This window comes from Daktulosphaira vitifoliae, unplaced genomic scaffold, assembly GCF_025091365.1.
Source record: "Daktulosphaira vitifoliae isolate Bord-2020 unplaced genomic scaffold, ASM2509136v1 Scaffold_5, whole genome shotgun sequence".
Lineage (NCBI taxonomy): Eukaryota > Metazoa > Arthropoda > Insecta > Hemiptera > Phylloxeridae > Daktulosphaira > Daktulosphaira vitifoliae.
The window spans coordinates 15261016-15283756 of NW_026099576.1; the positions used below are offsets into that span (position 1 = coordinate 15261016).

General features: G+C 25.7%; 1 protein-coding gene across 1 annotated transcript in view; it reads right to left on the reverse strand.

Annotated features, from left to right (window-relative positions):
• Window positions 1-17047, reverse strand: part of LOC126906514 (metabotropic glutamate receptor 2) — a 161839-nt gene extending 144792 nt beyond the window's left edge. Inside the window, exons 1-2 of the mRNA XM_050687060.1 lie at window positions 16663-17047; window positions 7117-7624 (exon numbers count right to left, since the gene is read on the reverse strand). Of these exons, the coding sequence (XP_050543017.1) occupies window positions 7117-7567 (451 nt within the window). The 5' untranslated portion in view covers window positions 7568-7624; window positions 16663-17047. The remainder of the gene's footprint in view (window positions 1-7116; window positions 7625-16662) is intronic.
• Between the last annotated feature and the right edge of the window lie 5694 nt (window positions 17048-22741).

The following is a 22741-nucleotide window of genomic DNA, read 5'->3' on the forward strand; positions in this document are numbered from 1 at the left end:
TTTTTGAAAAATGTTAAATACTTAAGTTGAGAAAGTTATATGTGTGTGCAAAAGTTGCTATTTCGAAATCTCTCTGTAGGCAAGTAGAGATGAGATTTTTAAAAAAATGTATACTAAATGAAAGATAAATACATAAGGTAATTATATAACAAAAGTTATGGCACTTTTAAAAAAAAAAAAAGTTTAAAATTGTAAAAATTTTCCGATTTTAAAAATTATAATATTTAGAGGGATTTCTCCAATTTATAGGGAATGAGAGAATTTTTAAAAATTTACTAGTCTTATAACTATGTCTTCTACAATTTGTTATCTTTTGACATATCATTGAAAGAAATCAATCTGGTAAAAGCTAAAAAAAGTAGCGACAGACATAAAAAAACATTTAGTAAAATTAATACCTTTTCTGCTTTATCGAAGCTAAACCTTAAATTTAATACAGATTTCAATATATTAGATATCCTAAATATTTAAAAACATTTAAACTAAAAAAAATTTTAATTGCTTAGATTGTATTGCTTAAAAGATTTTTGTACTTAGGTTTTAAATTTGATTTTCATATAAAACCTACTAAAATATATCTCACTGTCTCTAGTGTATAAATAGTTTAATTTTATTAAGATCCGTATATTTTGAAAAAAGTATAGCTATACAGTAAAAAATTCTAACTATGTATTTTTTAATGTTGAATAAGTTTTAGATATATTTCTAAAATTGAGAGAAAAATATTCAATTTTTGGTGCTGATAAGTTCAACTAGATTCAATTCGGATTCCTATCACTATCATAAAAAAACGCTTCGATGCAAATCTGTAGATTGTGTTTAATTTAAAAGAATTGGTGGATTATTCCAAAAGTTACATGATCTCCTATTTCCTTATTTATAACCTGAGTAATAGTTTTATAATTTATAAGTGTAATATATAAATAAATATATAAAGGGAAATGGCATTATTTAAAAAAAAATTATGTCGAATGAAAGAGGAAAATAAATTTTATTTCTCATAAAAAAATTATATTGATCCATATACTATTCAATAAGTTATATCATTATAAAGTTAAAAATTTTAAATATAAAATCGAGAATTTTCATACAAAAATAGCATTCAGTAACTATTTTTACCGTGAAGACAAAATAAAGTCCGAAATTTTTTTTCCATGATAAATTATATTACATTAGCTTTAATTTAAGCATTAGCTTTGTATGTATAAGTGTCAGAGTTTCCGGAACACTTTCAAAAGTTAAGTTGAAAAATTTGTCATTTTAAATCTCTCCTTGTGGACAGATAAGGATCAGATTTATAAAAAAAGTATACCTAATGATAGATAAAGACATCATGCATCTAAAAAATAAATATTATATTGATATGCTCATTTTTAAAAAAGTTATGGCAGTTTTAAGTAAAACAATTGAAATAATGTCAAAATTTAGCGATTTTTAAATTTGTAATTTTTTTGGAAATTTCCTCTATTTACAGGGAACGAGGGAAATTTTTTCTATTTTTGAGGGTAATTTCTTCGACTAGATACGATTTGTGATCTTTTGACGTATTGTTGAAAAAATCAGTTCAGTGAGAGCTGAGAAAAAGTGATAAAAAAAACACATCATAGTAAAATTGATACCTTCTCAGTTTCGCATCAAAGCTAAAATGTTATAAAATAAGTCATAAGTATACAAATATGAAAACTCTATAGTTACAAATTAATGGAGTACAAAGTATAATAAAATTAATAGTATATTATTATCTACAGAATAAAGCCAGCCTTCAATATAATAGTGAAAAGTAAAATGTTTAGATGTTCTATTTTAGGAAATATTTTTTCCTTGACTTTGCATTGGCAAAATTGTCAATTATTTTTTCAATGTTTAGAGTTTTAGTTCGTTCCTTTTCTATACTTAAAATTGATATACTAAAAAAATAAATACTACCATTCACCTTCGATGGGAATAAATTAAATAAACTTTCAAAGTAAAATTCAATAGACCATTTGAAAAAACAAAATATACATTTTACCAAGTACCAATTTTATTTTATAGTACTCGATATCCATAATGTCAGGTCCCCCAAATATTTCAAACGCACCACTTGCACCGGCGGTTTATCCGGCACTGGATGGGGTACATTTCCAGAAATCGAATAGACTCGGCGAGCTTCTGTGAAAAATTCGATGGGCCCCTTTTATTTGAGGATCCCAGTAAATATTTGTATCTATATTTTATGATAAATTTAGTCACTTCTACATAACTATAACACTATGATAATGCAACTATGATAATGTAGATAAGTCTTAATCTACGATTCGCATGATTTATAAAACAACTTATAACAAATGGTACAGTTTATTTAAAAAAATTAAAAACTCTTAGTTTTAGCAGGTATTTATTTAAAAAAAAAATGTTTAAACCAACTTAATTTGATTAGATGGATGATATTCTAAATAACATACAATTTATTTTCAAACATTATATTCTATAAAAAAAAATTATTTGTATAAGAATACGTTTCAATATTAGAAAAAATAATAATTACCAGTCCAATTATTGACATATAATTTTAAAAACATTTTCAAAGATTCCGTTTAAGCAGTATTTTTTGCATTAAAAACCGGGAAATTGACAAATATTGAGAGTTTTGAAGATTTCAAAAACATTTAAGTGTAGTTAATGATACTGCAGAACGTGGGATAATGTTAATGGAAAATTTAATACATAGTTCTTTAAAAATGAAAATCAAAAGCAGTATAGGTTGAAAGTAAGTTCTTTAATATTATACAATAAAAATTCACTTGTTACTTGCTAATTATGTAAAATTAAAAATATAATATATAAAAAAAAACTTTCTATACTCATAGTGACCTTTACACCTAGTAACGTTATCACTATGTAATATCATCACATTTTGCCAGTTAACACAAATTTAATAATGAATTTAGAATGTCTTACTATGATGACATTTTTAGTCAATTATGTTGACTCGATGAAATATGTAAAATATTTAACAAATGCAAGTCTATTTTACGATCCCTATAAAAATGTCTATTATAAAATGTTGTACAACATATTTGATCACTTTTCTGGTATTTTTATTACATAAACAACAAAAAAATTCGTAAATACACTGATCCAAGTAGTAAGTCACTCATGCAATTTTATTTTGTAATAAAATAAGCAGTTTTATCTATAAAAATGAATTCTTATATAAATCATAAAACAACGCAACTTTGTACTTCAACGTTATGTTTTGTGCATATATTAAAAAATATACATGTCTTTTAAATGTAATACACAATACTTGTATAAATAATGTATTACTGAATTATCCTCAGAAGCTCGAAAACATTTTGGCTTATTTTCTTTTGTTTTCAGCTTTTATCCTCATTCCTTTAACTTTATTTATGTCACAAACCTATAAAGTCAGAATATACTTGCATGAATACGATTTAACGTAAGTTTATAAAAATATATTAAGTTCTAAAACTGAGAATCGTCAATCAGCAACATCATTCTCTATTTATTATTTGATATAAAAACTTTACTTTGTATTATTTATGAGTTTATTTATTTAGTTTTCACATTGACAGCTTTTCAATTAAATACGATAAGTCATTTATTACGATTCTATAAATGTTTACTTACCACATTCTTAATGCTTTGTGACATTCTATAATGTATGTATTGCTCACTACTTGAACCTTAAAATGATTTTATACAATAAACCGAGAAATTCCCAACATATTAAAATAAATTAGATTCTTCATCTTCTTCTCCCCCGCTTTAATCCCAACTACTTAAGATCGGCCCCTCTTATCCTAAACCTCCACTTGACACGATCTCCTGCATCATCTATATACATACTAGCAGTCCTCATATTACCTCCTATTTCATCCGATCGCTTCTTTTTTGGTCGGCCTCTTCCTCTTCATCATTCAACGTTAATTTTCATAACTGTTATTACAGCTTCCTTTTTCTATCTCTTCATAATGTGACCAAACAATCTAAGCCAAATTTCTTTCAATATGTCCATATCATTGACGCTACTCCTATACTTTCCCTTACGTATTCATTCCTTATCTTCTCTCACCAGTCTACTCATCCTTCTAAGCATTATTATCTCTGATGCATGTATTCTTTGCTCTACTTTATTGTTAACCACCCAACACACTAATCTAAACAACATAGTCTCACTACAGTTTAAATAATCTTACCGATCACATCTTTGTTTATTGGTAATACTCTCTATCTCATTTCATCGCCATCGTGTTTTTTTTTGTCAAACTCATATTCTATATATTCCGTCTTACTTCTATTAATCTTTAATACTTTTTCTTCAAAGGTTAACTTAACATTTCAAGCTTTTAGTTAACTTCCACCTTATTTTCTTTTTTTATCACTATATCATCAGCAAACAACATGCATCACGGTACCTTTCCTTATATTTCCTCAATAATTTTACCTATTAATATAGATAATAGATAAGAACACACAACATAACTTTGATGCACATTTATTCTTACCTTAAAATCCTCTGTTTTTTCACGTATATTTTACTATAGTACGGATGCTTTCAAACATACCCTGAATTACATCATACGTTTATATAATTTTATTTTTTCTGTAATCTGTTGTATTATAAAACATGAACTAAAATTTAGCTTTTTTTTTTTTTGTCAATCTTAATTTACATTGAAATATTACCAAGAATTAGAAATAATGTCAGACATTCTATGCGATAATCCACAGCTTTCATATTCATCCCTAATGGACCATTGCAATCAAAGCTTCCAGAAGAATTCCCATCATCGTCAATTTATCAAAAATCACGATAACAATACCAGACTTCTTTTTGTATTTAGTACGGATGAATTCTTATACCCTATTTCAAATTTTCAGCATGGATAACTTTCTTACATTATAATCTCTGCAATACTAGTACATTTGTATTAATGTACTAATAATAATTACTTAATATTAAATTATTGAAGAATTATGAACTAAGAATTATTGAAATTGTTTTTATATACAATAGAATTTTTATTAATATTTTTTCATAAAATTAATTTGAAATTTAAAACAAAAACTGAGAATGTTAATATATTTTACTTAATCTTAAGTGTATTATTTTCTTTTTAGTAAATTGACAATGTCTTTGAAACGAGAAAGTATAAATTTTAATATTTAATTAATTAAATTTAGGTATAATAAATACCTGTAGGTATTTATAAATACTAATGTAGTCAATTATTATGGAAAATGTAATTATGAGCGTAATTTATTTTAATGTTCGTTCTATCTGCTGATTTTACACTGCAATGAACTTTGAACATAATCTGAAAGTATTCAATACCGCCATTTGGTCTTAATATTTATTTGTATTGGTTTTCAATGATTTTAATAAATAAATCGCATAAACTTCATAACAGGTTATTTAATTTCAAAAAGTTAATTCTTCTTCTTCTTCCTTGCCTTAATCCCAACTACTTGAGGTCGGCCAATTTCAAAAAGTTAATTATATAAATAAAACAATATAATTATTATTAAATACTATCAATTTAAAATAACCAAAAAAATATATAAATGCACAATTGAAATTTAATTTCCTACACTTTTATAAAACATTTTCGAAAGACTTGGTTATATCACTAGATGTTACAGATTTACTTTTATTATACTTTATTCACATCAGCACTCGATAAACACATTGAGCAAGTATATAATCTATAATCTATTATAACTCAGCTATCAATACACATGCGTTAGTGTCTTAGCGATCTATTTTTTAGAGTGCATTTGACAGTTAACAATAGCTATGGCTCATCCATTTTACTACTCTATCATTGATACAGAATAACATTCAATAAAATAGTATGTATATCGGTAGACTATTTTTTTATTTACACCATATACATTTCGCAAGTAAGTGTAAATGATTTAAATATTTTCTAATGAAAATAAAATAATTTGGTTCTCGTGTAAGCAAATTAGTGTTAAATGGATAAAACATATTATGTTTTATATAATAGTATATAGAGTGTTCAGTATGTAAGGAATCAGGTTTTATTATTATCGTTGTTTATAACAATTGACATGTTTCCTTGTTTACTGAACATTCTGTATATAATATTTTAATATATATATAAATGAAAAAAAAAATTTTTATGGTTTTTCCAAAAATAATAAATAAAACAAATTTCACTCAAGGACACTTTTTTCACTTTTTAAATAACGTAGAAAAGTTTGATTTTTGTATAAAATTATTAGTTAAAATTTTTAATTAGTTTTTCACATTATAAAATCTAATCTTTGAGCTAAAAGAACCAAAATTTTTTGTCTTTTTTTAAAAATTATGTTTGCCCCCCCTCTCCTATTTAAAAACTGAAATTATGCCTCGGGTTTACTTTAATAATCAAATCAAGTTTAAATTTCATTTGAACCATGTTATAAATAAATCTTATACTGTTGGGTTTCAATTTTCCGATTCACTACAGAAGTTTTTATATCAGATTTGAAAACCAATGTTCTATTTTTATGTTGATCAGTTGTAAAACTTATTCTAAGACGAATTTATATAAATTGAGTCATAATTTTAAAATATCACAGATAAATTGAATATTTTTTGAATATTTTCCTAAAAGTTTTAATTAGAAAATACTTCAAAAAATTAGCTAAGTTTGAATTTGTCTATGGACATCTTGAAAAAATTATTTGTTAAAATAGTATTTACTGTGATCTTAAAATTATAATTTTATTTTAATATAGCGTGTAATGTATTTGCACTAAACGAAAATAAAAAAACATTATGTTCAAAAATTTAATTAATGAATATACAGAATTTCATTTAGAAATTTTCTTTTCCGTTAATTAAAATATTTATATTGATTTATAATTTTATTTTAATAAAAGGTAGTAAAAATAGAAATATTATAAACAAAATTAAAACAAATACATTTTTATAAAATTTTAAACATTTTTTATAATTTTAATATCTAATAAATAATTTATAATGTGAGTGTTCAAACATTAAATTTTATTGTATTTTATTTATTTTAGTATTTTAGAATAGTATTCTAAATCTATAAAATATTATAGGTATAAGAACAAAAGAAATTTGAAATTACTGACCTTTTATAAAATCAATAGCCATTTCTAAACCATACGTATCCTTATCACAGTCATCCAATATCAAAGCACCTATTTTGAATTTTGTCCATCGCTTATTAATTTGATCTAAGGTGTACAACATGGTCTCCACAGTTTGTATACCGCCTTGAGCCATAATTGGGCCGCATGTAAACTGTGTATCCTCTCGAGAATGTACCATCATAAGTCCACCTAGAAGCAAATCGCCTTCCACTACGGCTTCTTTTTTAACTGGCCACAAAAAAGTATGACTCGACTGATTATTGAAAATCCCTGAATGTCGCATGTGCCGCATACGCACTTCAGGAAACTTTGCTTGGATGGGCACTCGCCTTAACCAGCCCGTGTGATTTGATTTAACCGTTATGGGAGTTAAGGATGCAATAATAATTAGCCAAATCATGACAGAATTCACGGGTAAAGCCCAACACATTTCAAATTTAACATAAATAATTTTCACATTTGATTGAAGTTGCAATTAAGTGTTTACCTAAAAAACATATTTAAAAGTATTAATGATTATTAAATATAATTTTATATATATATTTGTAAATATTTTTTTCGGTAAAAAATTAAGTCATCATATGGATTTCAAGATGATTTTCACCTCTTTAGTCTTCTATAAATACTGTCCGAATACCGATGTTTATAAATGTTTAACTACAGTCTCAATTCAAAAAATTAATTAGACATTTTTCTTATTTAGTTTAAATTGAGAAAAATAGAGCTCATATACTCATAGAATATAATAGTTAATTAAAAACAATATTTTTTGCTATAAAAAATATATAATTAAAGAAATATCATACTATAAGATCTAAAATATGTATTCATCGTGTAAAAATAGTTTTCTAATGACAAAATAAAATATATAATAAAATGTTTCATTAAGTTACGAAGAATTTAAAATTTTACTAGATATGTTTTTCGGAAAATCAAAGTATAAAACAAATTAATATAAAATGTTAACTGTGAAAGTTTTTTTCATAAACACTGTATACTATACAATATTTAGTTTTACACTATTTGATATTAAATAAACAATGGTTGTTTAAAAGCTAAACACTGTAATATAAAATTTTAACTACACTAAAGACTTATTCAAAACATTTTAATTAGAGCATTAACTTTCTAATTAACATTAACTATATTTAGAGCTCTTAAAACTTTGTACAATATTTTGTAAATCACACTGAAAAGCCGTGTAGAACTTTTGTAATAAAGAAAAGTACAAAATAATGTTCACACCTCGTTTTAAATAAATTTATCAAAAAGTACTTGAAAGTCTTGACTAAATACACAGGACAACAAATGATGAAATATTTTTTATCGTCCAGGAATTTCAACGCTAATTCAGGATTTGGCTTCAGATTCTTTCCAACACATGTAGTTTTTGAGATAAATACTGTTTAATAATTAAACAGTAATTAAAAAAATCAATTCATTATAAAAACTATATATATTTAACTTTTCTAATGTAACTTGATATTAAAAAGGAGTTGTAGTAAATTGGAATTTGTATATAAAATGGAACACTTTCTTAATATAAATTATGTGCAAGTTATTAGTAATTTAGAAATAGTTGAAGATAATGGCCATTCAACAATGAAATTTCGTTTAGCGGAGGATCCGTTCATTGGTATGTTACAAAACAAATTACAATATATAAAATTATCTATTTACATTAATAAAATGTTATTTTCTGTAGTTTTGTCCGAAAGGGCATTTATACGAAAATTTAGACTGACAAAAGTTCTTGCATTAAATTTAATTAATGAGCTACGCCCATATTTAGAACCCCCATCGAGAAAGTCTGCTCTAAGTATAGAGCGCAAAGTATGCAAAATATTGACTAAACAATAAGTAAAATTTAATAAAATTTTTGTCGCGATAGGTACTAATAGCTTTACGATTTTTCGCTAGTGTCTTCTTTGGGCCAACAGTTTCATTTAAAATCTTGGTAATATTTTGCCATAATAATTGAGCATCTTTCATGGTAAAAGATGGTCCAAATATTTTAGAATTTAATTTTGGGTGCTTATGAACAAATTCAATTAATAATTGTTTTTGTTCATAAGTCACACTTATTGACTTTTTTTCCCCTCCATTGTAAAACATTACACAAATTGAAATAAAAAATACTGACAAAAAACTCGTGACAAATTTCTTATGGGTGAATTTTGTAGTTATCATAAATATTATCAAGTATTAACTGTAAAATTAATATAAAATACAGTACAGCCAATATAATTTAACATATCGCACTAATAATTATTGGTTTGAAATGACATTAGATTAGACGATGTACGATTAGTGCAAGATTTTTAGACTGATAAAAAATAAAATTCAAAAATACGAATTTCCATTAGTGCACTAAAATCATAATCNATGATAAAAAATACGAATTTCCATTAGTGCACTAAAATCATAGTCTAATGTTTTAGTGTACTAAAACATTCGCCAATGATTAATCCAAGCTCAAAAATAGACCCCCAGTAGTTCCCCATTGCATTCTGTACTAGGGACGTAATGTTATTTACTACTATAAAAATTAGGGTTCATAATTTTGAGGTCTAAGATTGGCAGCCTTTTTTTTAATTAAATACAATATTATAACTATATACTATATTAAATTTAAAACATTTATAATTAGTAACTTAATTTAAAAGAGTACAATTTTGTTTTGCTGCCTTGACTATTAAAAATAACTATACAATAATAATTAGATAAGTGTTGTTGAAATTCCATTACTTTTAAATTAATAGAAATTTTATTTTATTTAATAAAAAAGGTTGAAAAGAAAATTAATAAAGCAACATTTATTTTAGAAAATACCTTTTCATAGTAAATTTAAAAAAAAGTTATTATATATTTTAATAATTTTTAATAAAAATAATAACTAAATTTTTATTGAAATAATACATTTACTTATCACGAAAGATGAAATTATTTTGTACTATAATTTCTACTAGTTTAATTAATTATTAATAAAATTATAAAAATCTAAACTTTGTAATTAAGAACGACAGTGTTAACGATTAATAAAAATGTTGCTTGACGGATGTTTAAAGAATAAGATTCGTGAAGTCTTCTTTAAAAATGATAATAACGAAGCAAGTGGCCGAGAATAAAATGGAATGAAAAATTTAATAAAAGGAACACCGAGTCTTTTGGTGATCTATCATAAATGATAATAACAGACTTAATAACGTTGAATGTGTACGCCAGAGTAATGGACATCATATTAATTTATCGTACTTTAAGGTTTTGCTTTTGACATATTATTCCAAACAACGAAATAATAGTAATATGATCACGTCCAAGGATTTGAATGAAGTTTTGCATAGATTCCAAAATATCAGAGATCAAAGAACCAAAAATTTATAAAAAACTAGAGGTACCATTAAAATTAACATGTATTTTAACAACAATTAACCTTTTTATGCCTCACATAAAACAAATCATTCTATATTAATCATTTCGATACATAATATCATATATATTTATTAAAATTGATAAATTAAAATAATTAGTCCTAAATGTGTTAAAGTCAAGTGTCGTAACACAATAAAAGAAATGAAACAAGTGATGTAAATGTAATTGTGATGATGTGTACGAAGATGAATATGAGGATATGGTGTCATCACACAAGTAATAAAGCCTAATCTCAAGCTCATGATTTTTCCTATTACCATTACATCTCAAATTATAAATATTAGACAATAAAGAAACTACAGATACTGAAATGCAAATCCTGTTTTTGTTTTCAAAGCCATATGAACAAAAATAATTAGTTCATGAAGTACGAAAAAATACGTAATTATTTTATTATTTTTTAACCGACTTAGAGTGAGGTTATCATACGGTTGTATTTTATGTTTGTTACTTCCGATAGAAATTTCATTAAAATCGGTTCAGTAATTTGATTTTTAAATAAAAATAGTAACTGGAAAAATATAAACCCAATTGAAAGAAACAAAAATAATAGTCATCAAGTAAACGAAATTTCATATTTGCTTTCATGTGACCTTTCAGTAGTGTTTACGATTACTAGAATAGACCCAAATGAACTACCTACCTTCCGGCATCATCATTAAATCACATACTAGATAATTTAAAAAATTCAATAAAAAGTAAAAAAAAAAAAATGTTTTCAAAAAAACCGATTTCAAAAATATCTGTTATCTGCACTAAACAGAGTAAATTAAACGGATTTGAATTAGAATAAAATGAATTTGTTAGGATGATAATAAACAATTATTAGAAGTCGGTGCCGGTGAAAGTTAAACGTTTATCAACGTGTTTCATAATCAACGACAAGACAACAGACGTCTGTAATTGAACAGTACATGGCACAGCGGTGGCAAAATCGCTAAGGCGGGAGGGGAACATGCTTGAGTAAGCGACAGGAGCGCGGGTAGACGTGTGAGGACAGACGTTTTTGAATGTCGATATTGCTGCTCCTCGTACTGTTCAACGCCATACGTCTGCTGTCTTGTTGTCAATTGTAATATTAAATGTATTCGTACTTTATCAGTAAATGTTATCATGTGTCAGCTCACGCGCTTGTTAACCTGAGCTAGCACCGACTCCAAAAATAACAATAATTGTACATTATTATCCTAATAGATTGATTTTATTCCAATTCTATTCGGACTAATGTTATTCTGTTAAGTAAATTATTACATAGCAGAATATTTTTAATGTCGCTTTTTTTGTAAACTTTTTATATTTACCTAAACAGTTTGTTTTATAATTTAACACATTGCAACTAATTCTAGAATTAAAATTTCAATTAATAGTTATAATTTTTTTTCGGATGTCTTGATAAAATATACAGTATATTCAATCACGGCGCCCCATATACTCAGTATTTTACTAAATTGTACATTTAATGCAACGGATTTTATTATCACAATATAAATAATGTGTATCAAGAATAAGATAGAGCTAAAAGTTAATTACTAGTTAACTTATTACTAAGTTTATTTCTATAATTTACTTATAAAATTATGATATCATCAAAGTTTGTAAAACAACCCCTGTCCATATACACGATTTATGAAACTCATGTTAAGACTTTTTCCTGCATTTGTTGTTATACACGCAAGTAAATTTAACTCTAAATAGTGTTAAGATATTATTTATAGTTTTTGCGTGTTAATCTTTCTTTGAATTCCTTAGACTTTCGTTAATGACTTCTACAAAGTATATATAGGATTATGTTAAGTTTTGCAATATTTTAAGTTAAAACTCAAATAATTCGGTAATTTATTAAGGACACAAACGTGAGGTTCAAAATATTTAAACTATATCTATCTTGAGGGTAAGAAAAATATATTCAAATATTACATTAAAATAACAAAGCCAAATCACTGCAGCAGGAAATACACATCACTTTAAACAACAAAATCAAATTTAAATAAAGTATTTATTTTGAATTATGGATTATAATCATCATTTTTTAAGAACCTATAAATAAATAAAATAAAAATTGTTCAATATATTCATACATATTTAATTATAATTAAATCGTTTAATAACCTTATTATATATAAGATTAAACTAAATTCATTTTTTATGGAAGTTTTTATGTCAATAGATACTTAAGTTCAGATTTTCGTGTAGAATATTTTATTTTTTTTATAAGTTCTAAAATAATGGCTATTTAATGATGTAATTTTCTCAAGTAATAAATTATAAATCGATTAGCACATTTGCGTAAATCTCTGTAAAATACGACCCTCAGAATAAAAATGTAATCAAAGTAAATTAATTGTTCACTTTTAAAATAATCATTATCGCTTATAGTATTAACATATAATATGATGCTTTAATCTGTACATGTATGTCACATTTTATAAATATACCAAATTACCAAATCAGTTGTCCCCTCTTGAAAATACAAAATAACTAGCTAATTATGGAGCAAAATGTAATTGTCATACATATTTTAAAGTAACGTCCACGAGCAGGGGTTCTATCATAATTAGCCAATTGTAATTAAAATGCTTATCATTTAAGATTACACTAGGGAAAATCCTCGAAAACGGTAGGATAAAAATGGCTATTTATAGTGAGAGCTGACTATAAATAGCCATTTTTCTCTTCTAAAACCAGTTTTTTCAGTAAAAACATTTACACATAATCTGCGACACTTTGCTCTAAGTTCTTCATCTGGGACATAATCGAATTTTCAATTTAAATGACCATTTGTCTTTTTTTAATTTCTTTGGACTTAATTTACTTTTTAAAATAAATACTTAGAAAGTAAAAGTAAATTTTGTTTTGGAGAAACGTTTTATTAAGATTAGTGTCAGAGAAACAATAATATATGATTTTTCTTGACATAGAAATAAATTTCAATTAGAACTTGAAAATTAAATAATAAATAATTTTTTTTTTTTAGTTTTTATATTTACATTTACCTAACTTTAGATATTTATTTAATAGAGAAATCTAGTAAGAGTTTCTTTCTTGGTGGCTAGTCTCGAGATACCCATTACCTTCTATTATAATACAATTCTCAAGCCCTATTATATAATTTTCTTCTTTTTTTTTTATTTATTACGGAACCATTTAACAACCAAAACACTGAACTGAAGAAAATTGATTACTTGGAATGCTGTCATGAGGGACTATCTACTCTGATAAACGAGTTTATCACTACAAAATAGAAAAATATAAATCTTTTTTTTTATAGTCTGCCCAATCAATCGAAATTTTAGTAGAAATTAAGTTTCATAGTTTGTAATTTTGATTATACAATATTTACTATGTATCATAACACTTCATATAAAATTAAAAAAAATTTAAAATAGTAAACATAAGGTTGAAGAACTACAAATTGAATTTTATATTATAAACAACAGATATAATTGAAGATCATACACAAATATTTAATGCATTTATCAATTGAATAAATTAAAAGCTACTTCAAGAAAAATCAATAATGAATTAATTTTATTAGATTCTAAATGAGTAAGAATTATATTGTATCGAAAAATGATTCTTTATGAAGTTTCTTATTTTACAAACCATTTACAGCTTAGCTATTATATAAATACCGTAAATTGGTTTTTGAACGATAGTATAGACACCGTTCTATGATTTCCGATTTGTCGTGTAAACTTTTTTAAATCAATGACAACGGGAAACCAGCTCAAACATAAAAACTTGTATTAAAATATATCACTATCAAAAACAAATGATTATAACAATGACTTATCTAAAATATCACCTCCTATAAGATTTGTTATAATAATTAACGCCATCTTAATCAAGTATTTTATTTGAAATCTTCTCAGATTAATGAAACTCACCTAAAATTATTCTATAAGTATACTCAATTTATTAAGCACGTGGTCTTACAAAAAAATCGTAAATTTTCTTCAATTATTTTACGTTATTTTTTATCGAAAAATAAAATTGCTAAATAATTAAACAAAATTATTAAATAAATAAGTAGAAAAACTTTCGTAACATAAATTTTAAATGGTTTTTTTAATCGTTATTTTTATTTTTTGTTATTGTAATTATAATGTTGCTAAAATTTTAAATGTTACACTTCAAACTAAAAAGTAAACAAATTTAATGAAAAGAACTTGAAATGTAATTGCCAAGTAGTAATAAAATTTCTAAATGTCTTTTGAATCTGGAAACATTATGAAAACTTAAAACAAAACTAAATACATTTATGAAAGTGTGAAACAGAGCAAAATTACAAAATAACAAAATTCAGCACAGAGAAGACGTGGCAAAGTGGACACCAGCATAGATTGAAATTTGACATTAATGAATATCACTAAGTAACATGAAACGCTTCGATGTGAGAGAACACGAAAAAGGCCACCCTCTCTTTACTTCCAAATGCAATTACTAAGCTAGTTACTAAACTGTACAACAATTTTTCCAAAAGTAATTTTTTTTTGAACTATACAAATAGATTTTTTGGGTTTTTACAGAAAAATATTATTTTTTCTTTAACTTACACAAAGTCCAGAGGTCAGATTTATTTTTTTTGTATCTAATATTTTATATAACCTTTAATATAAAATAGAATTAAAGAATACCGATTTCATGAAAAAAATTCAAATATTAACAATAAAAGTTGGATATTTCTAGATTGCTGTAAAATTTTGGATTGGCAATAATCGGAATTAAAACAAAAACTGCTTTTGCATAAAATTATATTTTAAGAGTAAAATTACGTTCAATATCAATTTAAGTGTGACATGCTTATTTGGATTCAATAATATTTATGATTATTCATCAGAAGAAATTTTATCAAAACGATATATTATTCTTTTTCAGCTGTTTAAATTTTTAAGCATAAAACCCTTTTTGATATAGAGCTATTAAGTATTGTGTGACATAGTCTGTTATCACTGGATTGAAAAAATTCGATACCGTTAGAGACATAGTCGAATACTAATTTTTATGCGATTGATTTCAACTAAATTATTAACTACACTTACATATTATATTCTATATTTTAATATTTAAAAACTAAATGATATGAAATAATATTATAATTTATTTAAATGTGATTTCATATGAGATGAATGTGGATCTCATTAATTAAGAATATCATAATTTGGATTATTTGAAAAATCATTGTTTATTTTTGCCTAATTAATAAAAATGTCAATAATTCAGTAAAACATGAAAGTAGAATGATTGGCATTTGCGCTAAAGAATATTATATAACGTTAAATAAGGTTTTAAAAATTGTTTAAGTTGTAACATTTGGCAGATTTTGCCAATTTACGGGGAACAAGGAATATTTTTCAATTTTTGAAGATAATTTCTTCAACTAGTTATGATTTTTGATCTTTCGACGTATTTTTTAGCAAAATCGGTCCAATGACATCTGAGTATTTGTGTAATAATCACTCAAAAAATTACATCATAGTAGATTTAAAATCTTCTCAGCTTCGCATGGAAGTCAAACAAGGGGAATATCATCATCTTCATTACGAAAACTATAATATCACTACGGTTTCAGTCAATCTGCAGCACGAATGCTAAGTACTTAACTTTTTAAAAAATGACTTACGTACCTTAAACTTTTGGTTTGAAAATTAAAAAAAAAACAAAAAGGTAAATTAAAAATAAATTTTTGTTATTAGGTAATATTTTTCTCGCGAAAAACTTTTTTAATATAGTTTCAAGTAACTTTTGTGTGTTATATTGCATATAAAATTTCTAAAAGTCAATTTATAAAAAATATAACATTCATATCTTATAGACAACGTCTTTTAAGTGCCGTTAAAATATTTTAGACATAATTGTCAACGCTACTTTAATTTAAAAAGTATATCACCACTAAAAATCAGAAATCCTATAAACATGTACTGTTTTTATGTTTATGACAAAACTTCTTGTCACGAAAATAAAATTAATGACACTGTATATTACTTTTTGTTCGTATTATATCCTAAGAAAAAACTTCTATTTTTAATGAACCTATTTTTTCGGAATGGGTAAAAACAGTTAAATGATTAGGATGTACTTCACGTTATTTACCTGAACAAAAGTTCACGTTTATTCGTCCTTAATAATATTTGAGATCACTGTACACACGATAATCGCGATACACCACTAAGAATAAATATTTGAATTAATTTATATACAAATTCACTAAAAACAAAACTTAACAAATTTAATAAATAGACAAAAACCGTCTAAAATGAAATAGATAAATAACAACTGAATTTGTTAAAATGATCCAAAAACCATGCCGATGATTTTGGACGGTCAATATTACCGTGACATGACATGCCACTTAACTACAACACAGTCGGACTGTGGCGGCGTATTTGTAGGAACATGTGTAACGTTTACCGCGACGGAGCATTTGATAGCGAACTCCCAAATAGGAGTGACTGCGTGGAGCGACTGGTGAAAAGCTCAAAACACCGAGTGTACCTTACAGCAGCAACTATAGAGTCGAAGCGTTTGGACAGCAAAGGACTGTGGGTCGGCGCATGTCATCAGCCTTAAGATCTACAAGTGCCTCTGAAACATGTTTTAGGCAACTTTTTCAACAAATCAACAACTGCCAGCAATATTTTCATTTATTTGTTAAGAACTATCAAAGACATCGACGGGGAAATTTCAATGTTGTGAAATAGAAAATAAAGCGTACAAAAATTGTATTTTCACTACTAATTTATAAAAAAAATACTATGATACTTCTATCTTATAAAAATTCATTACCACTTAGTTAATCAATGTATTTTTTTTTTTCAATTCTTAAATAAGGTTATGATTCATGAACACAAACAATATACTTTTATGATTTGAAAGCCATTTTTTCTTTCTTTATAACTTCAAATCATAATAAATGTGAAAAAACATTTATTGTAAATAATATGTACAAATAACAATTTTTTATGAGACACGTAATAAAAAAACCCAGCACAGAGGGGTCGCGGCACAGTGGTGACGTGGCATAGTTGGGTCAAGTATAATGATATCTGACAGTGATTAAAATCACTATCATAAAAAACGCTTCGATGCAAATCTTTAGATAGTGTTTAGTTTTAATAAATTGGTTGATTATTCCAAAAGCTACATGATCTGCTATTTCTTTATTTATATCCTGATTAAGATAAAGTATGTTGAATAAAAGAGGGATATAAATATTATTTCTCATAAAAATTGTATTGATGTAAAATGTAAAAAATAAAATCGAGAATTTTCACACAAAAATAGCATTTGGTAGCCATTTTCACCATGAAGACAAAATAAAGTCCGAATTTTTTTTTTTCCATGATAAAGTATATTACATTAGCTTTAATTTAAGATATATATAAAAGTGTCAGACTTTCAAAAGTCAAGTTGAAAAAGTTAATTTTTTGTAAAAAAGTTGTTATTATAAATTCCCCACTGTGGGCAGGTAAAGGGTCAGATTTATAAAAAAAATATACCAAATGAAATCATCATGCATCTATATAAAAAAATTACATTGATATGTTCATTTTTTAATAAGTTATAGCAATTTTAAGTAAAAAATATTGAAAAAATATCAAAAATTAGCAATTTTTAAATTTGTAATTTTTTCGGAGGTTTCCCCATTTACGGGGAATGTGGGAAATGTTTTCAATTTTTGAGGCTAATGTCTTCGACTAGATACGATTTGTGATCTTTTGACACATCATTAAAAGAAATCGGTATAGTGAGAGCTGAGAAAAAGTGGTATCAGACACAAAAAAAATCACATCTTAGTAAAACCAATATCTTCTCAGCTTCGCATCGAAGCTAAAATATACTTTTAACAAAGTATAAATTAATTTTAAAACATTACAGCGAAATGACTTGAATTAAAAACTCCAATATTTGCCAATTGGATCGGATTCATCCTGTATAAAATTAACCCGATTTATCCAATATCATGCCTTTAAGATATAATGGATTTTATTCCAGAAAAGCGCCAAAACGAGAGAGTTCATTTTATTGTAATGGTATTTATTATTATTAGTGCAATGAAGAGTAGTCTATCTTTCATAGGTCATCAAGTTGGTACCATATAATACAGAGTGTAAAAAGTGACATATTTGTATACTTTTTAGTCAAATAATTATTTTTTTTTAATTCTTAGTTGTAAACAGTAGCATAATTAGAATTTTGATATGAGGGAGGAAATTTGCATAAGAATATTTTGTATTTCATCTTCCAACAAATGCAATTGTACATTCATCATGTAAATATTTTTCTCTAGATTGCGCCCCCAATTATATGAATCATAGAGTAATATTTAATATTTAGAACTTATGCAGTTTATTTAATTGTAATAATTTTTAAGTTCAGTGCCTAGATTTTGAATTTTCAGTAACAAAATTAAGAAATGGAAATAACTTTTTCTTTATAATTAATTTGTCTTTAAAACATACATTTGTTTGAAAAAGCATTGATATATTACCTTTAATTACGACATTTTAATCAATAACTAAAACTTCAAACAAATATTTTAATAGGTTGCGCTTATCTCTTTACCTGCTTTTCTGTTTTCCGTTCTAATTATTTGTATTTATTCTTTTTGATATTTCTTCCAATAGTGTTAACTGTTACAAATGTAATCTTATGTTTCCTGAATTTGATATATCTATTGAATTATTACTAATTACTAATTTTACTAATTACTAATTTACTTAATTAANGTGATGACTGTAAATTACTAATTTATAATAAGTGTTCTAGTCTTACTTGTAATGAAATAAAATGTTTTTCTTTAAAAAATTGAAATTTTAAATACTCGAAACGACTCTATTATTATTGGTAATAGTATTTAACCATTAAAAATTATTCGTCTTGGTATAATTAAAATAATTTCCATCCAATTGGATGTATTTAACACACCACCTGATGTGTTGAAATATTGAAGTCAGAAAAAATATTGTTATCTTTACAACCACCTTCACTATTAATATCAGTTCGGATCGCACTTTTTGTTAGAGGAACATTATGAAGAAATTCTTTGATTAATTAGATCCTTGTAGATGAAATAGCGAAAATGATTTAATCATCAAATACGTAAGAGGAACTTTAGTCATCGTTTCTATGAACTACCGTTCTATTACTCGTACTAAACATCTTTTATAATTAATATTTTTTATCAGAATATCCGGGGTCTTTTAAATAAGATATCTTTTTTACGTAATGCATTATTAAATGTTGATTATAATATAATTTGTTTAAATGAAACTTGGTTAAATGATAACATAGTAAATTCGGAACTTAGTTTCATCAATTATTATCTATATTATGATGATCGTAATAATTTGTTATTAGTCAAAAAACGGGGCGGTGATGTTTTAGTTGTTATAAATAAAAATATAAGTTACTAAAATATTTAATAATTATTCCATTGTTTAGGCTAATGCTAAACTCAGATAATGTATAATAAAAAAAAAGTGTACACAAAAAAAATTCAAACTATTTGCTTTTGATAACAATTATTTAGAATTTTCTAATCTCAGCAAAAAATGCTCAACATATTTCTAATCTCGAAAATAGTATTCAAACAAATATCAAACCTTCTTAAAAATATATTAATTCTCGAAAAAAGTCAAATAGTATTGTTCCTGGTTGCATTATTTATAATGACTCATCCACATCTGATATTACTAAAACTTCCCAGTTATTTGCAAATTAATTTTCCAGTATTTATTTACCAACTTTTCCTTCCGACTCATTGGAAAAGTTTTTCATCCAACTGATGGGTTCAATATTTGAATTTAAGCTCCTAGACTATTGATCTGATTGGAATTAATTATTTATTATTTAATGTCTGTAAAATTTAAATTTATCATCATGAGATCAGACCTGATTTTATACCACCTACATTTTTAAAATACACAGTACTCGTACGACCACTTCATTTGATTTTCAATGAATCACTACATTTCGGTATTTTTTCAACATTTGGAAAAGATCTTTTGTAACACCAGTGCATAAATCTGGATATAAACATGATGTCGGAAATTATAGACAGATTTCCAAAATGTTCCTTATTCCGAAAACATTATAAGCTTTAATTACCAAAAAGTTGTCTTTAATTATGTATCCTTTCATATGTAAAAACCAATAAGGTTTTTGACCAAAATATTGAATCCACTTATATTATACTCTATCCTTTCGGCCCTCAATGAGTGTATCCAATTGGACACTATTTATACTGTCTTTCAAAAAGCGTTTAATACAGTAAACCATAACATTACTTTTTTTATAAATTATGCAGACAATAATATTTTCTACTTATGTTTCATATGATATTTTGGTTAGTTTTAGTATTCCTCAAGAGTCTCACTTAGGTCCCCTCTTATTTAAATTATTCATTAATTATTTATCTTCTATATTTGATAGCTCGGTTGACATCCATTTATTTGTCGACGATACCAAAATATTTTTGGTTGTTAAATCTCCAAATGATTCATTAAAATTACAATCAAATTTAGATAAATTTGTTGATTGGAGTCGTGTTAATCACCCACTATTAAATATAAAAAAGTGTAACGTAATTACGGTTTCTCGTATAAATAATATTACGATCCATAATTATACAATTGATAATTATTGTTTTCTGCACAGGTATGTAAATTTTTCAATTATTAACTTTTTTTTTTAATAATTTTATTTATTTACACCCTTTTAATTGTTTCAATAAATTTATTTATTAAAATAACATAATAAATTCAATATTAAATTTAGCTGTGTTTATTTCGTTTTAATTGTTTTTTTATTACTTATAGAGTAGTCCAAAAATGACCTAAAGCCGAAACTAATAAATACCATTTACCCACAATTATATTCTAGGTTTAATTTAGATTTATTTTACTATTTCAGTAAATAAATAAATTATTTTATTATTATTATTTTTGTTTTTAATCAAAGCCACCCTGTTCACATCCGTTTCATCACGTCAGTCGGGGCTAAGCGTAGTAAAGCTTTCAACAGCGCGGTTGGGTTTGCAATTACCGGATACCCAAATTTCACTGAGATCTATTCCACATTGGAGCGGAGTTTTACCGGAAAACGCGGTAAGTTTCACGATCTATCGGCATTTTCCGTGCGCCGTTAAACATCCGTCCGATCAAGTACAATCTCAAATTGGAGTCCTCGTGCCTACGGTTGAAAGCGCCGCCCGAAGACCGAGCCTTCAAAACAGAGTCTAGGGCGTTACTATCTGACACGGACTCGAAAAGGCGTAGCGGCTTTACTCTGTCGCATATCGACGGCCTTATTCTCACCATATATTTGTATACGCCTCTCACCTGTTCCTGGGTATATCACCGATAATAACCATACTTTGAATGAAGCGAATACACAAGAATTTTAAACTCTTAACAAAAAATAACTGAAAACCACAACAGTAAACACACTCTTAAAATATTAGTAAAGTGACAAACATAAATGTATGTCATTTATGTATTAATTTTTACATTATATTGTCAAATGATGTAGGTATTTAAATACACACTTACGACTAAATTCAAATTACGTTTTATACAATTATGCCCATTTAACAAATCATACAATTTATTTATTTATTATACTCTTTTCGTCTATTATGTGCAAGCGTGTTCGCCACAAACAATCCAAACCCAATTATTTACATATTGATTTCTAATTTTGGTTAAAGTCCCCTCATCAGCTTATTTTTATTTGAAAACGCGCCTCTAAGTCAGGACTTCGACATTTGTTTTTTATATACTAATAAGTAAATGGAATCGCAATAACACGAGTGTTCGGTTTTTAAAACTTTGCATACATCAGCTATTAATCAATTCCCTGTTTACAAAAATACTGCACTACAAATAACAAAACCAAAGTTAAAATTAACTATCTCTGAGTAATTTTATTATTTTCGTTATTTGGACTAAACCAAAATTAGTAGGATTAATGAGTTCTGAATTGTATTGTATAAACGAAAATCTGAAAAACTTACCAATATAAACATTTTCACAGTTAATCAACTATTATAATACATCAATGACTTCTCTTTGATTTTTAATTTATACACTTTTAGAAGAAAAACGCTTATATTAATTTAACTATATAATTAAAATATACAAAAAACTATTTGATAATTTATGATTCTTGA